This window comes from Pungitius pungitius, chromosome 6 (assembly GCF_949316345.1).
Source record: "Pungitius pungitius chromosome 6, fPunPun2.1, whole genome shotgun sequence".
NCBI lineage: Eukaryota > Metazoa > Chordata > Actinopteri > Perciformes > Gasterosteidae > Pungitius > Pungitius pungitius.
The window spans coordinates 7,829,042-7,854,184 of NC_084905.1; the positions used below are offsets into that span (position 1 = coordinate 7,829,042).

General features: G+C 42.2%; 1 protein-coding gene across 1 annotated transcript in view; it reads right to left on the reverse strand.

Moving 5' to 3' along the window:
• ntrk3a (neurotrophic tyrosine kinase, receptor, type 3a) overlaps positions 1-25,143 on the reverse strand; it is a 134,444-nt gene that overhangs the window by 105,743 nt on the left and 3,558 nt on the right. Inside the window, exon 2 of the mRNA XM_037451076.2 lies at positions 56-130. Coding sequence (XP_037306973.1) covers positions 56-130 — 75 coding nt within the window. The remainder of the gene's footprint in view (positions 1-55; positions 131-25,143) is intronic.

Genomic DNA, 25,143 nt, shown 5'->3' on the forward strand with positions numbered 1-25,143 from the left:
GCACCTTATCTGGGATATGCATTAAACACTGCATGCAAAGTGTATTGCTACTTACAGCCTCTGTAAGCCGGTGTAGAGCTCCATGTCCACCTCCCTCAAGGTCTGCAGACCGGTCCAGTTCTCAATGTGTCTGAAACATAACACAAGACAAATATTAAAAGGGCGTAGAGTACGGATTCATCTTCCCATTCTTAAATGCCACACATTTTAGGAAAACTCCCAAAAATTGGGTTTGTAGAGAAGAGCAAAAAGCATCTTCAAAATTCGTTTGAATGGGATATTGAGGAAGTCAAACTGATTCAGCAGTGGAAACAGGTCGAAAAAGTAAAGATGGAGAAGTGTAAAACACAGTTGAAGAAGGAAAACGCAGCAAGTCTTCAATCACCGTTGTTTGAGGGGCGGGACTAAGCAAAGGCTTAATGGCCTTCCGTTGGTTAGGGCAAAGGATCAAGCGTGTCACCAAAGGTTATGTGAACAGTGAATTAAATGTTTTATGTTACATATGATTATATCAAAGTACCAGATAATATATTCCTTTAACTAGTATTAGTAGCCTGTCACATGTCATTAGCTTGGCATAGGGTTAAATATTCAGCCATATTGAGAAGATTTATAATATTATTCAGGATTCGTCCGTTTTGGGTCGGGTAGCCTGTGATGCTTCTATAATTGCACACAGTAGTAATGGCAGGGTGAGAATGCTGTTATTCAGACTGGGGATGAGCACCAATACCAAGTAGAAGTACGAATATGAGAATACTTCCTAATGGCATGTCTTTGATATCATGTTTTATTTTCATCAGACGTGCCTTGGTTTCTGATGATGAGGCTGACTTTATAACATTCAACATTGTGTTTTCGTTTGCAACAGGTTAATCCTCAGTCTGTTTTAAATAGAGGAAAAACTTGAAAGACTTTAAATCGAATGGCATTGGTGCGTCTGGAAGTGTGACAGAGAAGGGGTTGTTGCAAACATCTGGGGTGAACATCTTTTGGCGGACAGACAAGACACAGGAACCTCGCTGGGGTTTCTCACAGTTCTTGAGGCATTGTCGCACACATCCATCCTATATGCCAGATGGACAGCTGTTACATTACGGCTAACTTGATACATGAAAACACACTCTCTCTCGCTCTTTCGAACTGGGCTTGAACACTCAGTGAAGTGCATGTCTGGTTCAAGGCATACACAACTGTTTAGTGAACTAATGAGGTTCTCTCTCACAGTTGGGATGTATGTAGGAATGGTCTAAACTGACTGGCTGCTGTGGGAGCCCCGGCAGCAGAAACAGGATAGTGTGGCCCACTTTTGATGCAACAGCGCAAATCACATCACACTGAACATCTGTTTACCCGAGAGACCTCCTCCTGGCCCGACTGTGTGTGCGTGCTACAACACTCTGTGTGTCTGGTTACAAAGGTATTCATGGAAAGATCCGTTTGAGGTGCTGTTTGTCCATCTGTCCTCCTGGAATTAATTCATCACCAAAATACCTTTGCATATTTATTCTAAAAAACAAATCAGATTGCGTGAAAGGCTATGAGAAAATGACACTACTCGGGTTTATCACCTCAGTAAACATGAGTTCATGGTCTTAATCTATGGGATCAAGTCTTCATCAATACAGCATGATGTAGATTTGGAAAATGATGTTGACTTCATTCCAACATGGCGACCTTTTGTATTCCACAACAAAATCAAACGGCAGTCCACAAACCACTTCTTATACTCTCAAAGCTGGACGCAAGTACTGTCCTATCACATGTAGATGGTCTGATGGCCAGTAGTTTTGAAACTGTATTTTCTAGATGTGATGCATGCAGCCCCCTGTAACACTTTCCAAGCTTAGAAGTGAATGAATTCGAAGAAAAGGCTCTCACCATTTCTTGTATAATTTAAACAGTTTACAAAAGCATTAGCTAAAATTGTGTCACTTATATTGAAAACCCAAAGAGAGAAAGGCTGTCAACTCTGCAGCTTCTTTGCAGAAAACTCCTTAGCAGGTCAGTTTTCAGTGATAAGGCCACTGCACATTACCTGCTCAGCAGCTCACACGCTGTGAGAGACAGGCTGGTAAACACAGCGGGACATTTAGTCCTCAAAAAGATTGGCCTTACCAGTCAAGTGGAAAAGCACAATTCACTTCATTAGGATTCCTGTTGTCCCACTATATGTTCGTCTAGGGCACCAACCAGTGTACATTTTTTTCACGAAAAATATTCGTTAACAACCTTTTTCCCATGACTTAGACGAGACTGAGACGAGACAAAAACGGATCTTTAAAAATAAAAAATATGACTAAATCTATGCTAACTTTCGTTAACAAGACGGGAATGTTGGTGATGACGAAGTCCCAATAGCTTTTTTATTTTTTTTATTTGTATGCATCTAAAAGACGTACGAAGCCTGTACAGCGGTAGTGTCATTATGACATCATCCACGGACCCGGACAGCTCGGTCACTGTGGGGCAGCGGTGGTTCTTGTCGCAGATACTGCGACGACTATTTTGTTTCTCCTTGGTTTAGCTCAGCTGTCTCAGTTTAGCTAACTGTGAGCAGGCTAAAGCCGCGGAACTTGTTAGGACTCGGCCAGCCAGAGAGTTAGGCGGCGGGACGAGCCGGGCGCGCACCGGATCACACCTGAAGCCGCTCTGCTCATCACGCAGCTGCGGCTCGTTAGCTCGTCCTACCTTCGTTTTTTGATTGAACTATGAGCGCCCACGTATTAAGGGACATTTGAGTTGCTTTCTTTATTTTTTCCCCCTGCCAATTAAGGAGGCAGTTTTCTTTTTGTTTGTTCCTCGAAACCTTCCACGTATTTGATATTGTGAAATAAACGTAATTCCGGATGAACTTAAGCTCTGTCTGTCTGGTGTCGTGCACTTGGGGTCGGAGACAAACCATAACACAACTCCAGAGACCGATGTGCGTGGAGATGAAGACCCGTTTAACGGCTGGTCGGCCAGCAGAGATGTTCATGGCTGCTCGGTTTTCTGGTGACGGTAGCCGGCGTTCCGAGACACGCGCACTTCAACCAGTTCACACACCACATCTTGAGAAGACGGTGTTTAACCGTCTCGGCCACCGTACGTTTGTTACTAAGCAACAAATAACGCGTGAGCACTCGTGACAGGTGGAGGCTGTTGATAGAGCTGCACAGTGCTGGTGAAGGATGTGGCAGCACAGAGCAGGTGGAGGAAAACCGGGAGGACAGACACAAGAGAAACTGGTCATGAAACCAAAAAATAAAGAAGAGAGAAAGAAAAGACTGTTCAATAAAAAGTGGGGGTCCAGTTGAGAATGGCTGGTTCATGAACCAGCCCAAAAAATAATGTATTACACCGATTGTAGGACGTTAAAGGGTCTCTTTGTTTGCACAAGCAATTTCACAGTGGAAACAATAAAAGACCATGATGTAACACTGGCGCCAACTAATGAATCTGTCTGTTATTGATTGTTCTTCTAATATTTTTTTTTAATTATAATTTATAATTATTAAGTCTATATATGTATATATATATATAAAAAGGTTGGTGTCCGTCGTGGCAATACAGAAGGTATTCTGAATACATAATACTAGGAAAGTACTTTTTTTTAAATATCAGTTAGGAGGAATACATTTTTAAAGTTTCTCGTTTCAATATCAAATTGTGATCTGATCTGATTTGGTCTGATAACTTTGGAAGAGATCCAGTGGACTCATTCCAGCGACTCACTTTATCTTCTTTCAACTTTGCTTTTGGCTAACAGGAAACAGTCTGTAGGGTTCTGTTTTTTAAGAGAATAGTCTTAAAAATGACTATTTCAGATACAATTATACAGCAGACACATTCACAATCAGTTTGAATCCAACCTATGAAAGTATTTCACTGAGTGTTCTCTGCACGTTATCTCCCAACATAAACTCTTGTAGAGCAGCCAGTGTTAAAAAAAGTGACTTTGCTTGGTAATAAAAGAAATCCTCTTTGCTCGCAGCAACAAAGTTGCCTTTTCTGCATAGATTACAGCATGAACGGAGGACACTGCAGCTTTCTTGAGCTCGGCTGGAGCAAATCAAAAGACCTATTACTGACAAGCTTTTCTTCCTTAAAAACCCACCGCTGCCAGTACATACAAAAACAGTGTGAAGAGAATTACTGCACTTATTTTAAAAACATATCAACAGGAAAAATGGAAGGACAAGTGAGGCAGAGGTCTAAAACAGAGTGTCTGAACTTAAACGAGTAACAACCAAAGTATTAGCAAGCATGAGGAAGAGCTCAAATACAGATGCTGCCAAGCAGATACAGTGAAGATAGTTCTCATTACAGTCGGAGGTCTGAGCGTCTGTGGAGTCAACAGAAAGCTGTTGTAAAATGAACACGTTATGCTTGAATAATATGTTTAAAAGTAAGGAATTAATAAAAAAGAGACGTATTGATTTCTTCGTTATAAACCTTGAAATGAGCCCGTTCCGCCTGAAAACATCCTGGAGCATTGAAATACAAAAACTGTACTCTACTGAATAAACCATGAGAAATAATAAATGATAAAACATGGAGTTAGACAGAAGAGTGTGTAGTTGAGGCAAATCGATAGAGTTAGAGAAAACAAAACAATAAATAAATAAAGCATCATAAACATATGATAAGACATAACAAGTCTAAATTAAGGAAACAAACAGAAGAGAAGTTTTGATAAAAAAGATCAGATAAAAAACACATATCACTTTCTTTTATAATGGCGCTCTGAAAGATGGTGTTAAGCTGCCCTAACAAGTCCTAACAAGCAGCATGTGCATCATCTAAATATGGAGATACTTCAGACTAGTCTCTACCTCTATCAACTGATTGTGGGTGTTCCCTTTAAATTAACCAACCAGATTCCACATAGTTTACTTGAGCCAATCGCATTGTTGCTTTCAAACGTTCTTACTGGTCATTGTAGCTCCAGTCAGAAGCGACCGTCCTTGAGCGCTTTCACCTGCACTTAGCACCAGAGTCATGCTCCTCCTCCATCAGTACCAGCAGTGGTACCAGGGAGGATTAGGCCCTTTCTGGCATCCCTAGTTGTCAGCAATGCTAATTCAGGATGGAGTCAAATTACTTCATTCACTGCACCCTTCATATTGTATGCCTGTAAAATAAAATGTATCAATTCTAAAGCAGCCCTGATATAAATCCTTTTAAAGCAGGAATAACAACAGGAGACGTAAAAGGACGTCTTTGTTTACGTGGTCAGTGAGGCCAACTGCTGAATTATTACATAATCCTCACCATCGGCATCGTGGCGAGCTGGTTCTCGTTGCTGATTAATGGAAAGTGTAGCATTAGTGGAACCTCCAAAGCGCCTTCAATGAAAAAGTGAAACCAGTGTTGTTCACTGTTTCTTTTGACAGATGATGAACAGCCACATTATTTCTTTTTGTTGACATTTAACAAACCAAATTATTAATATTCCCTGTATTTTTTTACTCAAGCTGGATGCACCATTACAACCAGTTTCTGCGAGATTTTGACAATGACTGGACACACAAAAAATGTTCCATAGTTAAACCAGGCAGAAGGACATTCTTTGTCATGTTATAGACTATTTGTCGGCCCCTGGTTACATTGTACTGTAATCAGTAGATCCCCAGTTCTTGCATCGATGACTACTATAAGAACTGGCTTTGGATCACTGCCCCTTTATTTAAACACACCCACTCCCTTTTCCGCCCTGATCTGAGTCGATCCCCCTCCCCCATGCAAGAACCATCAATGTTTGCCTGCCAGGACAAGAGAAGTAACTGCAACACCACAGCAGCCTCCTACGCACTGTGCCTCCGAAGCATGAGAGCTGGAGAGATGGTGGTGAAGAGAGGAGAAGAAAAAAAAAACCTCCAAAAGAGAAGCTTACAGGTGGATAGAGGTTTCATGCCAACAAAGACCTCTCTGAAGCATTTCTTTCACACACAAAGAGGTGACTACTTGGACAACCATCTCACTTCATTGGTCATGCTTAAAGCTTTGAAACGTTTGATACATCACTGCAGCATTAGCTCAGTAGGATCTCAGCAAAATGATCAAAATGCTGCTTGTTGTCTCTGAGCGCCTCCTCAAAGCCGACTGGTGGAAGACTCGGAAGGTGCTGTAGGGATTATTTAATCCGTCTAGCATGTAAAAAGCCTGGGGCAGCAAACACAACACATCTGGTCTTGACAAGTGGAAGGAAGTGGGGGGATGGAAATATAAATCAAAGCTCCATCATTAGTTTGAAGCTAACAGAGTATGACCAACCTACACTAAGTAAATAAAAAGTCTGGCACCTAATCACATTACATTACACCTCCTTTAGCTGACACTTTTATCCAAAGCAACTTCCAATAAGTGCATTTCAACTATAAGGAAACAAACCCAGAAGAACAAGAAACAACAAAGTTCAATTTCATCAAATAAGCCGATTTACAACTTGTTATACATAAGAGCCATTATAAGTACACTTAAAATGCTACAAGGAAAACGCAATTAGTTTAATTTAACAGTTTAACCCCCCTAATGGATCAGATTGAAGAGCTTTTGTTGAAAGAAATCCGTAAATATAACCACTTACACAACCCGTCATTGGGGGACTATAAGGACCCAACACTTTGTCCAAAAAGCTAAAAGTAACTGTTTTCCGCCCAGTGTGCACAGTTCAGCGGGTCAGAGAGTCGTGATTATCACTAGCAGGGGGTTAGCGAGTCAGCCGCTAGTCAATGGCAGTATAACATGAGCAATGAAAGGTGAAACCGCAAATGGTCCACCCAAACTATTACGCAGTTGGCTGCAGCAGAATGAAAGATAAGCCATGGACAGACACGGAGAAACACCCTCACACACATGATTGCGAGGAACAGATTTACAAAATTGACTTCTGAGATGCTGCTGCATAACACAAACATCTGCGCGAGGTCTCAGCAGAAAGCCGGATTCTCAGCCTATTGAGCCGCAAAGATTCCACCTCGACCCAGACGCACCTGCAAGGTGAAAAGAGAACTTCATGGGTTTTGTTGTCAGTACAAGTAGAAGCTGTAAATGAACATGACGCGAGGCATCACCAGCAGCTACTGATTCTTGATCCATGTGTACGTTCTGCACCTGTCCTTCAGAAATCCTTTCATGCTTTTGTTTCTGCCGCCTCCCCTCCACCTCTCTCTCTCTCTCTCTCTCTCTCTCTCTCACCACTGATGTATTTACGCCTTCTGAAAGCCAACCTGTCATTAAATGAAGGAAAAGGCCCCCTGGGGGCCAACTAACTGCTTCCAACATCTTCAGCTATCACATGCTATTTATTGAGAGAAAAAGAGAGAGAGGATTGAAGGAGAAACCAGGGGGTGTTGGATTGCACCTGTGCATCCCTGGTTTGTGTGTGTGTGTGTGTGCGTGCGTGTCAGGTGTTAGGGTTGAATTGATTGCTGTGTTCGGTTTCAGATACATTAAACATTCATGAAGCTCAATCTACTAAAGAGACCAGCAAATGTTTATATGTGGGAGGGAGGAGGAGTGGGGCCTGACGTGTGGGACCGCTTCACATTCAACATTAAGGAGGACATGCTGACAGCGTGTTTAAGTACTAAATAGTCTTTGACGTGCACGTGTGGGACACCGGCGCTAAGAGTCAAAAGGTTCTCCACAGCCATGAAGTGACACACGCATGCGTCGGCATGACAAGCCTCCATTGGCTGCTATTTCCATGGCTGCTGGCCGCAGGAAGAAGGAGGCACCATTTACAGAGTGGGTTACAGGGTTCCCTTGTCTCAAAGTTTCGGTGCCTGAACTGATTTTGAAGTTTGGTTCTATGGTTTTAGGTCTGTCAGCAGTTGAGCTGTGAGTTGTGTGCGTGCGTGTGTGTGTGTGTGTGTATGTGTTGACCTGCTCGTACAAACGTAGTGTAGTTTCTTCACAGCTTAGCATTAGCTGCTCACTTCTGACAATACTAAGAAAAGTCAAACCTCAATTTGTAAATGATTACCTTTCATAACAAGCAATAACTCAATGCTAACTTCAGTTGTTGTCCATCAAAAATATGTCAATCCTTGTGGTGGTTTGTTGTTATGGTTACGCCAAAGGGAAAAGCCTTGTTAACGGGATGTACTATAAGAGAGAATACAAATTTTAATTTTGTTTTACTCAAATCAAGTCCACACAATAAATGTCAGCCTAAACTCGACCATAGGTTAAATGTATATTTAATGTTATAGTATCTCCAGTTTCAGATGGATCTTACACTCAGCTGAAGGATTCACGGGGGATGACTGATAAAGTTGAAATTCTAGGTGACATAAGCAGAGCCGAAGGAGGTCCGGACGGAGAGAAAACCCAGCAGAGGAGTAAGTGAAGTTACGTTGATTGTTGGATAAATGGTCTTGCATGACTCTACGGCACAGAAGAGTCATGGAAGGGCAGTCAATGAAATAAGAGTCTGGATGGTATCGGTTCGGTTAAATCCTTCTCATAGTTCTTATTCTTTATATTAGTTGCATTTTTTAGGCCGATGCAACAACCACAACAATTATCACAGTTAAAGTTTGGTATTTTCCCAACGAATAAAGAAAACACCACTGGGAACAAAATGGGGCTATAGAAGCGCCCGAATCCAGTAACGGCTGCCTCTTTGCTTTCTACACAACTGGGCAAAGGCTGTTGGCTCAGATGAAGAGCTCAATGGAGGGAAAGGCGTCCACACTTGACTCTCTGCCTTAATGTTCAATGTGGTCAAAGCTTCATGTAATCCATCCTTTCGTCTTCAGTGTGTGCCGTGCTCTGTAAGAATGATTCACACCGTGGAACGCTGTGTGCTTTATGAAACCCTGGAGACGTCCGAAGGCCTGATTGGCCGTCAGCTGTTCTTTGCTTCATGAACTGACACCAACATGCTCCCTTGTAAATCCATATTCTTAAATATTGTATGTATTAGATAATATACGGAATATGTTTCACTGTAGGGTGTAGTTTTGTGTGGGGACCTTTTACTGAGTCAGTGGTCTGCAGTGATTTAATCTCCACCTTCTTGCAGCTCAGATCGCTTTGAACCACGGCCGAGGTACAAAAGAAGAATGTGTTCTCATATGCTTCCAGAAAAAAAACAATAAAAGGAATTATATTGCCCTATAATGAAAGATCATATGAGAAAAATTGAAAACTAACAAGTTTCTTGTGGTGTGTTTACACACAGATGAAGGACACACACTTTGAGTTTAATGAGGTTAGAGAGGTGTTAATGATGGAGGGTCGCTGGCCTAATTTGTAACAGTTAAAGAATGTGTACTCATCTGTTGAGCTCGACGCTGCTAGAGCTCTGACTTCATAAGAGTTTGATCTGGTGACAGATTTATTAACAGCCTTCAACTGGAGGGAGCACCTGCTTCTCTATTTGCCAGAAAGCCTTTTACTAATATGTCTTCATCTAGTTTATCCCTCTCAATGGGAAACAGGAAAATATGCCTGTATTAACAAAAAGAAACACTTTTGAATTACAAAATAAGATGGGTGAGTTGGGAGGAGGGGAAATGTTTGAAAACAAATCTTTCCTCTTTTATATTTGGTCAAAGAACAGATGAATTTCCTCTGCCACAAACACACACTTGTACTTCTATCTTTGTAGAGATGTCTCAAGACCCGTACAAGCCAGAGTTCGCAATTATCAAATTCAATGGCACAGTTAATAACTAAAAGAAAACAATATTGAGAAGTTGAACTGGTTAAACGGACCAGTTGAAACCATTTCCTTCAAACAACTGCATGGTCATGAAATGACAATGTTCTAATCTACCTTCGCCCAGTGCTCATTATCACTGAATAAAGCTTCATCATCATGTCACTCGTACAGCAGCCTGCAGGCTTCTAACCGCAGACGTTTATGGATTCCTTGTTCGCAATGTTGCAGCATCTGGGGAAAAAGAGATGCAGATAGTCAATGCACTGCGCCTGATATCGGCTCTTGTGCATGATCCAGACAATATACTCACTGGCACGACACACTCTTTAGCCTTTTGCACTGGTCTTAAGTATCCCAAGGAAATAATCCCAACCTTTGCCTTAATTTAGACCTGAATTCTCAGACAGGCCTTTGTAGAGTTGAAGATTAGCTCAAATGTCCTCATATTCCAAAACCATCCTCCCTTTCTGGTTAAAAGCCTGTTTAGTTCTTGTTAAGGTCCTCACTATGTTGAAGAACAATGAAAGAAACCACACACACACACACACACACACACACACACACACACACACACACACACACACACACACAATCTATTCCTTTAGTGTAACAGTGTGTTAAGGCAAACCAAGAGAGAGGCAGAGGGAGACAACGGATGAGGACAGAAAACCTCTGCAGTGCAGCTGTGTGATTCCATCTTTTCCTTCTCTGAAGCGACACTAACTCTGTCTGTTACTTTCTCCAAGTGGAGATGAACTGTTTCCCTCCAAAATACACTCCATAGTGGCAAGATGACGATTTGAACCTGCTGGTGTGCCAAATCCGACTAGAAACACAATATTTACTGTTGCGGATCATTTGACGGAGTGAGCCACGTTCTTGGTGCTAACTGAGCGCTCTGATGAGGATTAAAAGGACATGAATCATTTGCTATGGCACAGACATAACAACTCAACGCAATTAACTAAAATTTCAAGATCATTAAAAGCTGTAAAGACTACACAGTGTAGGTATAGAAACACTTAAAGCCCCTAAAAACTCATCAATGCAATGTGTAGTTCTTAATAGGTAAAAGCTCTCTATTCATTTGGTTTTTATGTTGGTGTCAGGTAAAGATAATACTATTAATAACATAGTATTATATTTGTTTGTAATATAGGATTATAAATGCATAGGGATGTTTCACACATGTGTGATCCAAACATTTCCAATTGGGTTTTTTGCTTTTATTTAACAAAATATTCTTACGAGACTGTATCAACGGTGGGTCATGCCATAATTTAATACCATCATTGACATTTGTACAATCAACTTTACACTAAATATTATTCTGTTTGAGGTCATCATAAGATAAGACAAAGTTGTATTGCCCTAGTTTAAGACAAAGCTAGAGGACCACAGGGCCCAATGCAGAGAGTGCTCTCTTTCTATAAAGCCACTACGGCAATAATTCAACACCCCCCATGAATAGGGAGCCAAACATATTAAACGGAGCAGCCTACTATTCCATAAAGATATTATGGAATGTATCAATATACGAAAGACAATACGTCAAATATACGTCAGTACAAATGCTGCTCAGCATTTTCTGTGGATATCTGTACATTTAATAATAAGGAATTTAAAAAAATGTACTGAGTTGTGCTCGCCTGCAGAATGACACGAATTAAGTCTGGTGCATGGTGCATGGTGCATGCTTCTGCATCTGCGTCTTGTGTCGACGGACTTGTTTCAATTTATGGTTCAAAAAGGCTTGTCCGTGCTGCAAAGCGATTCACCTCCAGAACAAGAGGTGGAGTAACGTTTTTTTTGTTGAAGACGACCTAGAGATTGGTTTGTTTATTTATTTATCAGAGACTTTTTTTGCCCCGTGCATCGCCACTGCTGCTTTTCAATGCATTTTTTTCATCGCTACTTTTGTTCGCATATTTGTCCCGTATTTTCCTCCTTTGTTCACCCCTCGACCGGCAAACCGACGTTTGTGGAGATCTGTGCCCATGCACTGGAGGCCATCCGCGCGTCCTTATAGTCCGTCAATGACGGGTTGTATCAGCAGTCATATTTACATATTTTTTTCCGACAAAAACTCTTCAAACTGATTCATTCTCTCTTCAAAAATCTTCAGTTTAATAATGGCTTAATTATGCTATGAAACCGAAAATGTGAGACTCCTGAAAGTAGTTGTAGTGTAGTTAGTAGACCAATCACAGCCTTGCGGGCTGCGTGAGCTCGCGTAGCTTTTGACGCAAGTCTATAAAAATGGGTCGACACACGCAAGCACACAAGAGGGGTGAAAAGGCAGCAAGGGGCTCCTGTGTGTGCGTGTCCTTAAGTTTCTCTGAACACACAGAAGCATAAACTAGGCTTTAGACATGCAGTGTGCTATCGTGAGATCAATCACTCTGGTGCAAATATAATATTACAATACCATGTACCAATACCAAGGCACCTTGATCGGCCTGAGGCTTGTGAAGGCCATTGTGCACCTGATGACTGTTTAACTAACAGATGTTTCTTAGTTACCAGGGCACATATTGTGTGTCAGAGTAGATTCAAATCCAGTGTACACATCTTGTGTGTCCCTCACCAAAAAGGAAAAAGATCATATTTTTGTCGGCGTGTCATTCTATTGTGGGATGACACTGGACTGACCGAGCAACTTGCAGAGATCTATTATGAAAGACAAAATAAACACAGAAACAAATTGAAATCTCACACTTGCGGTTTTATAATCGGGAGTCGTAAAGTGTTTTTCACAATCTTTCTAAGGTCCGATCTCAAGACTACGCTCGTATCCTGAAAACACAAAGTGACTAAGTAAGTGACATTTACCATTCCCCGAGACATGCTTGTCTTAACATGTCTTTAACGTTTCTCTCAATGGTTGTAGATGCCCGACAGACTCAACAGGTTTTCGAGCAGCCTAACCGGGCTCACTTGCAGCCTAAAGGTCGACCTGTCGACAACAGTTGGGAGGTCAGTGTGCGAGGACAAAACACCAATCCCCCCCCCCCCCCCCCCCCGATCTGGGGCTTTTTTCTGGATGCTCTGGAAAAAGCCTTCGGCTTGCGAGATAAAATAAAGCACTTGATGGAACTCGGCATTAGGACATTCCTACTTTTTAAACCTGGATGGCTTGTAACACAAGAAAACACATCTCAGACAATGCAAGGCTTTCTAAAGGTGTATCGTTCATTTCAGGCCAAACAGTGGCTCTGTATTCACCCCTCGTCCCCAAACCTACACCCCGGCATCTCACTGGGCAAGAATCATTTTTCAGAGAAACACACAGAAATGCCCAGACAGTGTGAGTAAAGGATAAATAGCCCAATACATGAGTCATTTTCACACAGGGAATGTTGTTTTGTCGAGCAGAATGTTTCCTGGAATTCAAGGCCAATGACTAAAAATAAAAAGATACCCCAGCAATTCACTATTCCAATTGGGTTTGCTGAGAGGAAAGCAGAGCTGGACAAATGCAAAGGGCTAAAGCCAAAGAAACCATGGCAACCACTACGCTCCCACGTAAGCATTTCATCAGCTGTCCTCCACAGGTATTTAGTATGCAGCAGCAGCAGCAGCGGACACTCTCGGGGGAGCTGTCCAGTGCTGAACCGCTGTGGTTCAGCATTAACAAGCCTCTAACGATTTCTGCTGGAGAGGAAATCAGGGAATTCCTGCATGGCATCATATGAATAAAAAGGCAGTAGATCCACCGCATAGCCAGAGGAAATATGGGTGTAGACTTTAGGTGAAGGGAATACGTGGTAAAAGGCAGAATTTCATCATCAGGACTTTTGGGGTAGTGAAAAGATAGTGGCAAAAAAAATGGATCAATGATTTAATGCTTGAATGAAACTAATTATTCAGATTTTTACTTTATAGATAAATGTACCAGTTCTTTAACCTCACGTTGAATAGCTTCCTTTTTTGAGAGCTAAGTAGAATGTGAGAGGTCAGACCGCTCTGTGGTCAGAGCTGAGAAAATTGGGCCAAATTGAGCTACTATCATTGGAACAACAAGTTCAGTGAAATACGCCTCTCCAAGGATCAGTTAGACCACAATGCATTCGTCTTTCCAACAGAATTCGTCCTTCCAAAAGAAATGCACATTTTTAGCAAACTGGCGAGCAAACATTTCGTAACGATTTAAGAAATAAAAGACTATCGACTATCACCACATTAACACTTATCTGTTGGCCGACCAGAGTTTGCGACGCTCTTACGATTATAATTCAGCTTATTGGCCATCTGGAGATTTATTCCTTGTGAGAAAGCTGAACAAGTTACGAGTGTAATACTTCCTAACACATATCTGCATCTTCTAACACCGTGCTGATAGTTTAGCTATTTCTGTGATGCTTGAAATGCTTCACCTTGTTTCAAGAAGTTCACACTCTAAAAAGCAGAAGGTTGCCCAGCACTTTATGTGGATATCTAGAATTGATAATGTGATGTTGTGGGTCCTTGATTGACACTTTGATCTTGAGGGTGTCCTAGATGGGAAAAGAATCTTCTGCTGACTATGATGTGCTCTATGTATGTGAATTGACGAATGCAACATTCTCTGTGTAGATTGATACTATGTTAATAATACCATTCAAAAGTAACTACATTTTGAGAAGTCGAAAAGTACCAAGACCGACATGTTGGACATGAAAAGCCCTGAAGCCCCGCCCGCTTGTTTATTCTTCTTATGCCTCTTCTTTTCTATTTACTTCTTTGTTGATGACTCGGCACTTTAGCAGCACCAACTAGTAAGGGCTGTGAATCTGATTGGTTTGTATTTACAATACATATTTCAATGTTTTAATTAAAAAATAATGATCTCAATTATATAAATGTATCTAATAGATGCTGTATTTGCCAACAATGCTTATTTTGTCAATTCCAATGTCTATAAGGGTCGGACTGTACTTGATGCCGTTAAGATCAAATCATTTTGCCTGTCCTTCTATTTCAACCAACATTAGGAAAACATGGTCTGTCCACAGTCATCACATCTCCCTGTCATCATATAATCAGCTTATTTAATACAGTGTTCTGGAATGGGACTGTCCCGCCAACGGTTGAGCAAAAAATTATCTTTGGAGTACGACAACACACACGCATACCGTCCTCATACATCACCAGTCTAATTCTATGGCCTGCTGTGTCTGCCTGCTGTGGCGTTGCTCGAGGCTGTGATAGCTGTGATAATCCGCACGGCTTTATAAAACATAATTACCACAGCCTTCAGTGTGATGGCGGCATATTTCAACTACATTTGGGGCTTTTACGAAACATTTCAATTTAGTGGTTTAAAGGAAGAATCCAATGTGAGAGCTGGATCTGTCTCTCCCTTTGCCCCTCTGCCCTACTGCTTAGCCTCTCCTCACATATCAATCGCCCAGGTTTCTCTTCCTCCGTCCCTCAGTTATGTTTCATCTATTCTCCTCTTTTTTCCCTTAGTTTAATTATAAATCAACTAGTTACAGTGCTGCTCTCTAGCAGAAGAGTGACGAGGCTTCCACAGCTTTAATCATAAGGAAAAGACTTTTAGGTCCATTACTAATTTATTTAGAAGATCCTGGTGGAGGGAAGTAGGGGGAAAAAATATATAACATGTGCGGTCCCTTAAGGAATCGAGTTTCGTAATAACTCGAGAGAAAAAAAGAAGCAAAGCAAAGCCTAGAAGGCAATGGATCAGCTAAAAGGACTGATCTGGTGAAAGCTTGAATCAAATTGCTCTTACTTGTCATAGACCAGAGGTGTCAAACTCATTTCAGGTTCGGGCCAGAAACTGCCGACTTTGACCGAACGCGGGCCACTGACGATCGGCGCGAACGGCTGACGGGCGCATCACAAGTCGCAAAGATATGACTTACACGTGTCCATCTTGGGAGCTTAAGCAAGATTCTAAAAGCATCATTAAACCAACCTGAAGCTTTTTCATCTTTGCTGTGTGGCTGAGTGGAGAGTTGGCTCTAAGGAGAGCTGTTTTAACACAGCATGTTGGCTCAGAAGAAGAAAAATCAGGTTTTAATTCATCCATTAAGGTTAGTGAAACATCATTATTTGGGTTGAATTGAATGTTTCTTCATGTCAAGTTTTTAAACGCCTACTATCATGGTTATAAGAATACAACTGTGGGAAAGGAAGGATATAGGTCATTCTTACAAAAAAATAATAATATCACTTGACTGACATTAAATAAGTGTCCTGTCTGTTGAACCTAAGAGGACTGACCTGTGAAGCAGTCCTCACAGGACAGGTTTGTTTGAGAACAAGAGACGGACAAAGTTTCCAGGCGGATGTATCAACGTATGTGTTGGAAAATATCTGCTTATCATCAGTCAGAGGAGTCAATAAAAGACACCAGACGTGGTGTCCATTTAATGACAGAGGACATGCTCTTGAATTCCTAATGTGGCTCTGTGTGTATTCTCTCTCTACTCCGTCTCCGTCTTGTCCTGAGACGTTAATCCACTCCAGATACAGAGCCACACGGATGTGCTGTGCACTGTCATACGTGTATTACAGTAAGAATTATGACTGCTAATAAAACATGTTTGAGCAAAATGCCTTTGTAAAAGTTTTTCTACCCTTTTGTTTGTTATTTTAAACACATCTGTCTGTGTCACAAACTACTTTCTAAATTACCACGAGCGTTGCTATTTAATTACTTGACCTTGTGTAATTGTCTACAACTTAAGGAGTCGACCAATGTCATGTACATCCCCTTCTGCTCATGTTGCTTACCGGTTTATGAGACTGGTTTGAGTTCAATTTAATCTGTTTCCCTCCTTAAGTTTAACAATGTGGAGCTGTTTCTTTAGGTCTTAAGTGGACATGTTTTGTTGAGTTTATGTCGGTGCATCTGTGTGCTATAAATCATTTCCTGTGTTGGCCTAGATTAAAACTCCAGGATGAATTGTGGACAACGCGGTTTGCTTCCAGCCAAAACAGAACGGAAAATTAAGTTTAATTGGACCACAGAGGCGCTCTGAGCACAAAGAAAGCATCCCCTAATGACTCCAAATTAGAAAAAACAAATTTGAATTGAAGTGAGAGGAGGAATAAAAGGCCTTTTACAAACCATCACTCATGGCTGTGAGGGTCAGAGCCAGCAGAGGACGTCTAGCTTTCCAGTCAGAGCGAGTCAAACGATTTCTTTCATGGAATGTGACCTACTGACAAATTATATCAGCAGACAATGTTTGATTCTTAATTGATTTGAGGCCCTCAGTATGTAAACTCCAGTGGATTTTCACCTCTCTCAAGTTCAGAACGTATGGCCAATGTTGTATTGGTCATGCATGGCACCATAAACTATATTTTATAAATACCATTAAATGTTTTAAAGTTACCCAACTGACAGCTTAAAAGTCAACACTGTTAATAAATGTTCCGCTGTTTTAAATACAAACACTTCCAAATGATTTAAGGTGTGGTGATCGTAGTTTGACACGATATGCTGTGGGAAGGGCGGGGCTCTAGTCTGAAGCTTAGTCAGACGACTTGATCCGAAGTCACCTCACCTACTCAGGTAACCAAGCTGCCTTCAATCAAGAAATCACCCTACAGTATTTCTACTCCGGTTCTTCATCCATTTGTCACCAGATTGTTGTTTCAACTTACGTGGTAGTGGCTACGCTTGGCTGCGCTGTTCAAGAGTGCTTTCAGCAAAATAGGTTTTACTGTTTGTTTGTTTGGCTGCTTTTCTGCTGACACTGTATTTGTTTCCTTGCAGTCATCCATCTTTCTGCCTGGATTTCTCTGCCCTTCCCAACTGTCTCCGGAGCTGTTTTCCTGGCAATTTCCCCTGTACCTCCTGGGGAGTATTCCAGAAAGGAGGTTCAACAAACTCTGAGTCTATCCCTGAACTCCGAGTTGATTTAGCCTGAGATGGGAAATTCTGAGTTTGGGGTTTCGGAACAGCTGTTTAGAGTTGGTTCAATCAACCCGGAGTAGGTTGACTCAGAGATGAGCGCGTGCGGTGAAGGCAGCATGAATGGAGCCATCATACGAGTTACCATGGCAACCACTACAATCGGTCGTACACGTCACCTCTACTGAGCATGAGGCGAGCATGAACCATAAATAGAAACAACACTTTCTGGAATACCCCCCCTGTCTCTGGCTTTGGGTCTGCCCCCCTGTGGTGGCGGGCGTGGTTTCGGCTTGGCTGCAGGGGGGAGAGAGGGGGAGTGGCTCAGGGAACAGTGCCAGGTGGGAACGCTTGGCAACCAGCTGGCGATAATTAACGTGTGTCCTCTCGCCCCTATTTAAAACACAGTGAGGCGGGCGAGCGAGCGGGACGCCGGCGCGTTGTACTGAGAATGAGAAATAAACACATTTTGAACCTCGCCACCCTGGTGTCCAGTGCCTTTGTCCCGAGCCAGACCAACCCACACCTGTACACCCCCATACCTTGACACTCTGTATGGTTTCAGTGCACATTATGTACATTTAATGCTATACTTTGTTAGAGTTTGTACTGGGAGCCAACGTCACACTAATCAGACTCAGACATTGGAGCCCTCCTGAATGGCTTCTGCATGCTTGAGGCCTGCTGCGGTTAATCTGAACCGAGGCTGGCTTGGCTTTTTTTGCACCCAGGTTGAGCCTGGATCTGAACCCAATGGAAGCTGTCATTTAGCAGACGCTTTTATTCAAAGTGGCTTACATTGCATTATAACTCATGCATTACTTTTTGCCTGGGGAGCAGTTAGTGGTTGGGCGTCTTGCTCAGGGACACTTCAACATGGCATATGGAGCAGCCGAGATTCGAGCCACCAACCTTGCGGATCCCAGCGCACCACACTACTCCACGCGCCACCATCGCCCTATTGCATTGCAATTTGTACCTGGAGAGGGGATACTGAGTCTCTAGTGTCCAGTCTGTCCAACTTATATTTCATTTTGTCCTTCCCAGAGGACAGGTCAGATATCTAAATCCAGTGGTGGGCCAATGGTCCCAGCCAATTCTTCTCTGCTGGCCTAAACTGAATGGAAAAGCATGGCTATTTTATATTATATTTATATGATGTATAAATACATTATATTGCACAGCTCCTGTCTTACTCTGTTGCTTCCAGTGCAGCTTGTTTTACAGACACTTTTGATCCAATCAGATTTAGCCCCTGTGTCTCTAGGTAAGAGGCCCCATGTCCTCTACGGGGACTTTACACATTAGTCTATGGGGACCATATTGATGATTGTCATAGACTTCAACCAATCAGATTTTAGCGCTCTGATTGGCCAGTGGATCAGAATGTGAGCTAGTAGATCTTAGTATTTAGTAAAAGATCAGGATGACCTGTGTCTGTAAACAGTGAACTTACATCTGCAGCAGCGTGTTCATTTGTCTATTGTGTTGTTTAGGTTGTTATATCGCTAATATCATCCCCTTTGGTGTAAATAATCTGAATGGGTTTGTTTTGTCATGCTTTGTTGTCAATAAATGTGACTGGTTCTTGTGAGTTTGCTCTTGTTAGTTAATTAAGGTTTTTCTTTTTGATATATATCCTCATATATTTCTACCAGATTCTACTTCAAATTAAGAGAAATACTTTTTGTTTAAAAAAATAAAACATGCAAATTAGTCAATATCTCCTTATATATGCATACATATGAACTCTTGATCACAATGTTCACAATGACCATGATTATAAGGTCACAGAAAAGTGTAAGCATTTGGATTTGATATAAATAAAATGACTGAAAAATTGTTCAACTATTATCTATTACACACAATAAACATTAGTTATTTATTAACCAAAACTTAAAAAGCTTACATTTTGGTGCATACAAATCTTCCCCATGACCTGTACTAATAGTAGTTATAGCGAAGAACTATGTCTATAGTGCTCATATGAGGTTTTGTCTTTGTGCAGTGGCAAAGAAAGACACTAATTTTTGTACAAAATACGGCGTCATTTATTTATATTTTATTTTTTATTAATAAATCAAACTAATTAAAGGGCTCAGTGTCCTCCCTCAGACCAGCGCCAGACCAAATAAGATAGAAGCTTGGTTTGTTTAGAGCAAGATAAAAAGAAAACTGTTGTTCATGTGGTCAGAAGTAATCAAAAAGTAATTTTGACCTCTAAAAGAGTTTGAAACATATTGTTGCTATTTTTGTACAAAATAAAACAATATGTTTTGAGTTGCTATTTCAAACCTTCCACTGAGTCAGCAAGTCTGAGATGAAAAGCAGAGTGTTGCACGTCTCTGAGGCAGCGTGGCCTCATCCAGCGTCCCCCACATGTTTTTGTGGCGACTGAAGGACCAGCTGTGGATGCTGTTAACGTTTGTGAAACATCATTTAATTATAGTAAGTTTGTGATACAAAAGGGGGCGAGGGTATTTAGCACCTTCAAAATTGCAGGATGTTCATATGAATTCTAAATGAGACAGAGAGCCAGTGTTGGCTGCTTAAAGCGGGAGGTAACCTCATTAAAACCACACCAGCAGCATTCTGGATCCTCAATAAATAGTTTTGCAATGGCTGCTTTCAGAGAGTCACAGAGGTCAACATGACCATGCCACATTCCAGCCTGCTTCAAAGCCTCCACCATCATCCCTGTTCCCAAGAAGCCCAGGATCACAGGACTGAATGACTACAGGTCCATCGCCCTGACCTCTGTAGTCATGAACTCCTTTGAAGGGCTAGTCCTGTCCCACCTGAAGACCCTCACCGACCACCTCCTGGACCCCCTGCAGTTCGCCTACAGAGCCAACAGGTCTGTAGACGATGCTGTCAACATGGCCCTCCACTTCATCCTCCAGCATCTGGACTCCCCAGGAACCTACGCCAGGATCCTGTTTGTGGACGTCAGCTCTGCCTTCAACACCATCATCCCGTCTCTGCTGCAGGACAAACTCTCCCAGCTGCACGTGCCCGACTCCACCTGCAAGTTGATCACTGACTTCCTGTCCGACAGGAAGCAGCACGTGAAGCTGGGGAAACATGTTTCTGCACCGGTTCCCCCCAAGGCTGCGTTCTTTCCCCTCTGCTCTTCTATCTGTACACCAACAGCTGCACCTCCAGTCACCAGTCCGCCAAGCTCCTAAAGTTTGCGGGTGACACCACCCTCATTGGACTGATCTCCATAATATGGGGATAAGTCCGCCTACAGGAAGGAGGCTCACTGTTTACAGACACAGGTCATCGTGATCTTTTACTAAATACTAAGATCTACTAGCTCGCATTCTGATGGGCAGAAGTCCTGCTGGTCCACTGGCCAATCAGAGCGCACGTTCCTGCTGAGCTGTACGTTAATGCTTACTTATGCTAACGGATACTCACATGATTTGTGTTTTTGGTCGTGATCGTTATTTCTCGTGGGAACGGCCAAGTTATATATGTCTTTATTGAAATATTGCTGCCGCAATGAATTGTGGGACGAAATAATCTCCTTTCCTTTTGCAAAGGAAGGTTCAGTGGTTCCTATGCTAAAGGAGGTAAGTAAGGACGCATTGAAGCTCCTTTCCTTAGCATTAGAGAATTTAAACAAAAAGGACGATTCTAATTCAGCCTTAGTCTGTCAGAGTGAGGACTTTGGGACATAAGGACATTTAGCTTAAAAAGACCTGTTTAAGGGTCGTTCAGGTGTAGGTTGCATAAGGGGCGTGGAAGTGCTGTGTATCAATCAGCACAAGGTCATGTGGGTGTGTGTGTGTCTGACCTTATTATATGTGGGCTTAGTGATTCATTGCCCCTCTCCCTCCACACACACATGTGCAGCATACTAACACACAATAAACCACATCACCTTCTGCACGCATCAGTACGCATGGCTGGCAATCACTGTGATAGAATGCTGGACCTGCTTCAGCTTTGCCCCCCCCCCTTCCCCCCCCTCCTCCCTACCCCTCACTCCCCATCACACACACACGGATTTCTTTGCTGGCACTTTCCCAATCAAGGACATACAAGCAAATACACACTCACAGATAATACCGTCAAAACAAGCATCTGTCTACTGTCTGTTGCCATGTCCCTTTGAGATCCTGGAACATGACAACATGATGTACGACCTAGGTGGAAAAGACAAGGAGTCAGACAATGAGACATCGCTCTGTGTGTCTCCTGTTTCAAAGGCGGGTCTAAACCAGAAACTGCTCATCTGATGAAAAAGATCATTGCAGTAAAAGTCACCTGGGCCACTGGCCTCAAAAAAGCATCAATCCCTCCTCTAAGCCGTTTGTGATCCATAATCCCACAAAATATTGACATTGTCAGACAGCATTAGTGCATTACTGAAGAGAATATTGATGATTTCTTTATGCATTTTCATAATTGATAGCATTTTAATATTGATCCTCACAAATTGACGTTCTGTCAAAAGGCGTTTCACAAACAGCTCTGTTACACAGGGACAGAAAAGGAGGACACACGGTATGCTCTCAATGGTTTGTGTGGCAGTGAGCTGGGATGTTTGGTCAACAGGTGCTGTGAAATCTAATGTTTAACTATATGAATAACAAAATAATTATAGGGATACAAAGACACGTGCTATGTAACTGGCCTCTCACTAGAATATGTCACTGAGTGGACAGCTCCTGGTGCTGAAATGACACATCTCAGCAGTTTGTCTATTTGTCCATTGCATAAAGGACATTTAATTATCCATCTAAACAATAAACCTGCCTTGTGTTCAGACCCTGGTGGGCCTTCAGTGATCATCTCTCCTGCTCCACTAGCCGCATGTTGCTAAATGGCATTAATGCACATCACCAGGGACACAGCAGCAACACCTGGCATCATTTTGGTATCTGATAGAGGGACCTCAGGAAATTGAGCATTTTTTTATTGTTCAGTTCAGGACCAAGAGGGTGCTTTCATCAGGCATCAGCTGAGACAGGTATCATGTGTGGAAAAAAGTGTGTCCTAGTTCACTGAATGCATTTGGTTGATGCATTGTTATTGATATAATGCAGGGGACGCGACCGGGAGGGGAGGGGGGATCCGGCCAATGGGGTTCTTCAAGCGGGTGCTACTGCCTTGAGGAACGCTCTGGTCGGAAAAGTCTAACTCAATAAAATTGTCCGTTAGTAAGCAGGGATTGATTGCTAATTAGCATTTCCAAGTTTTCTGTTATCTCCTGCTGTCGGCATAGACCTGGACCTCAACAAAGGCAGATCAGATCCAATCGCCCCACTACATACATCAACATAAAACATGCTCACGGCGGGGTTTGCATCTTTGTGTCCTTTAATCATCACGCAGGTCAAGTGCTGGACCTCAAAAACCCTTGTACATTGCGTATATGTTCATCTGTAACCTGCCAAACCCCACCTTTACCCCTGATTATGAATCCCTGAATGCAGCGTGTTCATCCCTTCGAGAGGAGTATCTGTACATTAGAATGTTGTCTAATGAAATAACAATGACAAGTGTGATTCAGATCATTCTGAAAAAACAAATGTTTTGTTCAATTATTTTCCACTGTGCTGATGAGCAAAGAGCAGGAAAATATCCTGTTAAAACTCAGTGACACATTATCGCCTTAACAGCATCTCAACCCAGACTGTCTAATTCTTTACACATCCTCACACACACACACACACAGCACTGTGGCTGACATGATGCGGGCTGTCACATTGACGTGGCGCATAATGGCTGCTAATGTTATTGGATATTCTAACATTACATAAGCACAGCGGGTCATTTATTCTTTTTAGGTCTCAGAGAGTGTGTCGGGGGGGCTGCTGGAGTTGGTGAGACGGTCCCAAGGTCACTGGCTGGGTTACCACATTGAGCACTCACATTGTTTGATATCATAAAGCTAATTATACTGCGGAGCTATTCCGCTGATAATCATTTAAAAATGCATGAGTTACAAACACACTCGGCCCTGAATTACGGACCAATTTATGAGGCTTTCATGCTTTGCCAGCCAAACATTATCACTTACCGCGACATGCACTGAGCAATGGGGGCCGTGAGGATGTAAGGCAGCATTTGTTTTGCATTTAACCCTCTTTTAATGTTCTTTTTCTCATAATAACAAGGCAAAACAAGGTGTTAAGTGCATTTGAACTTAACTCATGAACTCACTTTTATTCCCACAAATAGTGGTGTAAAATGCACCAAAACGTCAAAAACATTGTGCTAAGATAAAGGGAACTGAGTTATGTTCAGGTATCATGAAAAATACTGATATTTGTGAAATTCAACAGCTTGGTAAGTACTATGAATACTTTTTCATTCCAGTTCCAGTGAACAACGAGGTCAAATGAACGTTGCACTTATTTAAGCTTCACCAGCGGAATTCAATTCCCATTCTACTGTCATGGTGGCAATACAATACGAAAAGAAACTCATCTTAACACATAGACAAATGGAATTCATGCATGACTAGAAACCAGGCTGGGAAAAATGGCGCCCAACTAGCCTCAGACAGACTTTGTACTCTGAGTAGGGTCATAGATGACCAACACCAGAAGTAGACAGCGCTTTGGGTAGTTATCGCGGGTAGCTATCCACAGATGTCCCTAGTTACCAAGGAGTATTCAACTTAATTGAGAATAACATCTCCAATGGCAGAAAGTGACTGTAGACCAAAGAAAAGCTTGCCATCCCTTTCTCCAAAACTCTCCAAAAAAGTGAAACATCAAGTGGAAGCTAATGAATGAAACACTGTATTAACGAGTATTGAGGAGCCGCACAGATTGCAAGCTATTGCAGTGATGTTTGCACCGACCCGCCCCACTGAACATTCTGAATGGCAAATGTCAAATTTGGAAGCGCAAAAGAAACCGTCTTTTTGAACAGAATGATGCCGGGGGATGACACGGGAACGTGGAGCTGATGTTTTTAAGCATGTTTCACATCCTCATCTCTCGGCTATAGCAACTTCCTCTCTCTCTCTCTCTCTCTCTCTCTCTCTCTCTCTCTCTCTCTCTCTCTCCGTCACCCACCTCAAGCTGCTCCTCTTTCTCTTTCAGTTTTTTCCTTTTTCCTGTACTTCTCCTTTCCCGGGGACATTAAATAAAAAACCAAAGCCGCCTTTTCGGTGTTTTTCCACTTGTTTCGCCAAATTTCGCGTGACTGACGTATAAAAACAAGCACTTGGTGTGGAAGCAGCCTCCGCGTTACACTCCCCTACACACAGCGGTGGGTGGAAAACGGAATCACTGCTGCAGCAGCCGCTTTGCACCACCAAAACATATTAATAATCAAACAAGGTTTTGTTCTCCCAAAATAATCAGCGTCTATCACCTCGCAGATCTCTCTTTAACTCTCCCTCTTTCTTTTGGAAATATAACAATGACTGATCTTCTCCCTGTTGGCCTTCACATAGAATTGGGAAGGGAGCAGTGAAAAAGGCTAAAATCCCTTCTAACGTTTACTGTTCATCAACAAAGAAACAATATTTTTTCGCCTGTATTGAGATATGCAGAAAACACAAGACAATTTGTCCTGTTTTCAGTTCCATTCATCCATTTTTTGCACTTTTAGGGCAGTTTTGTGTCCATATGTTTGCTAATGTTGG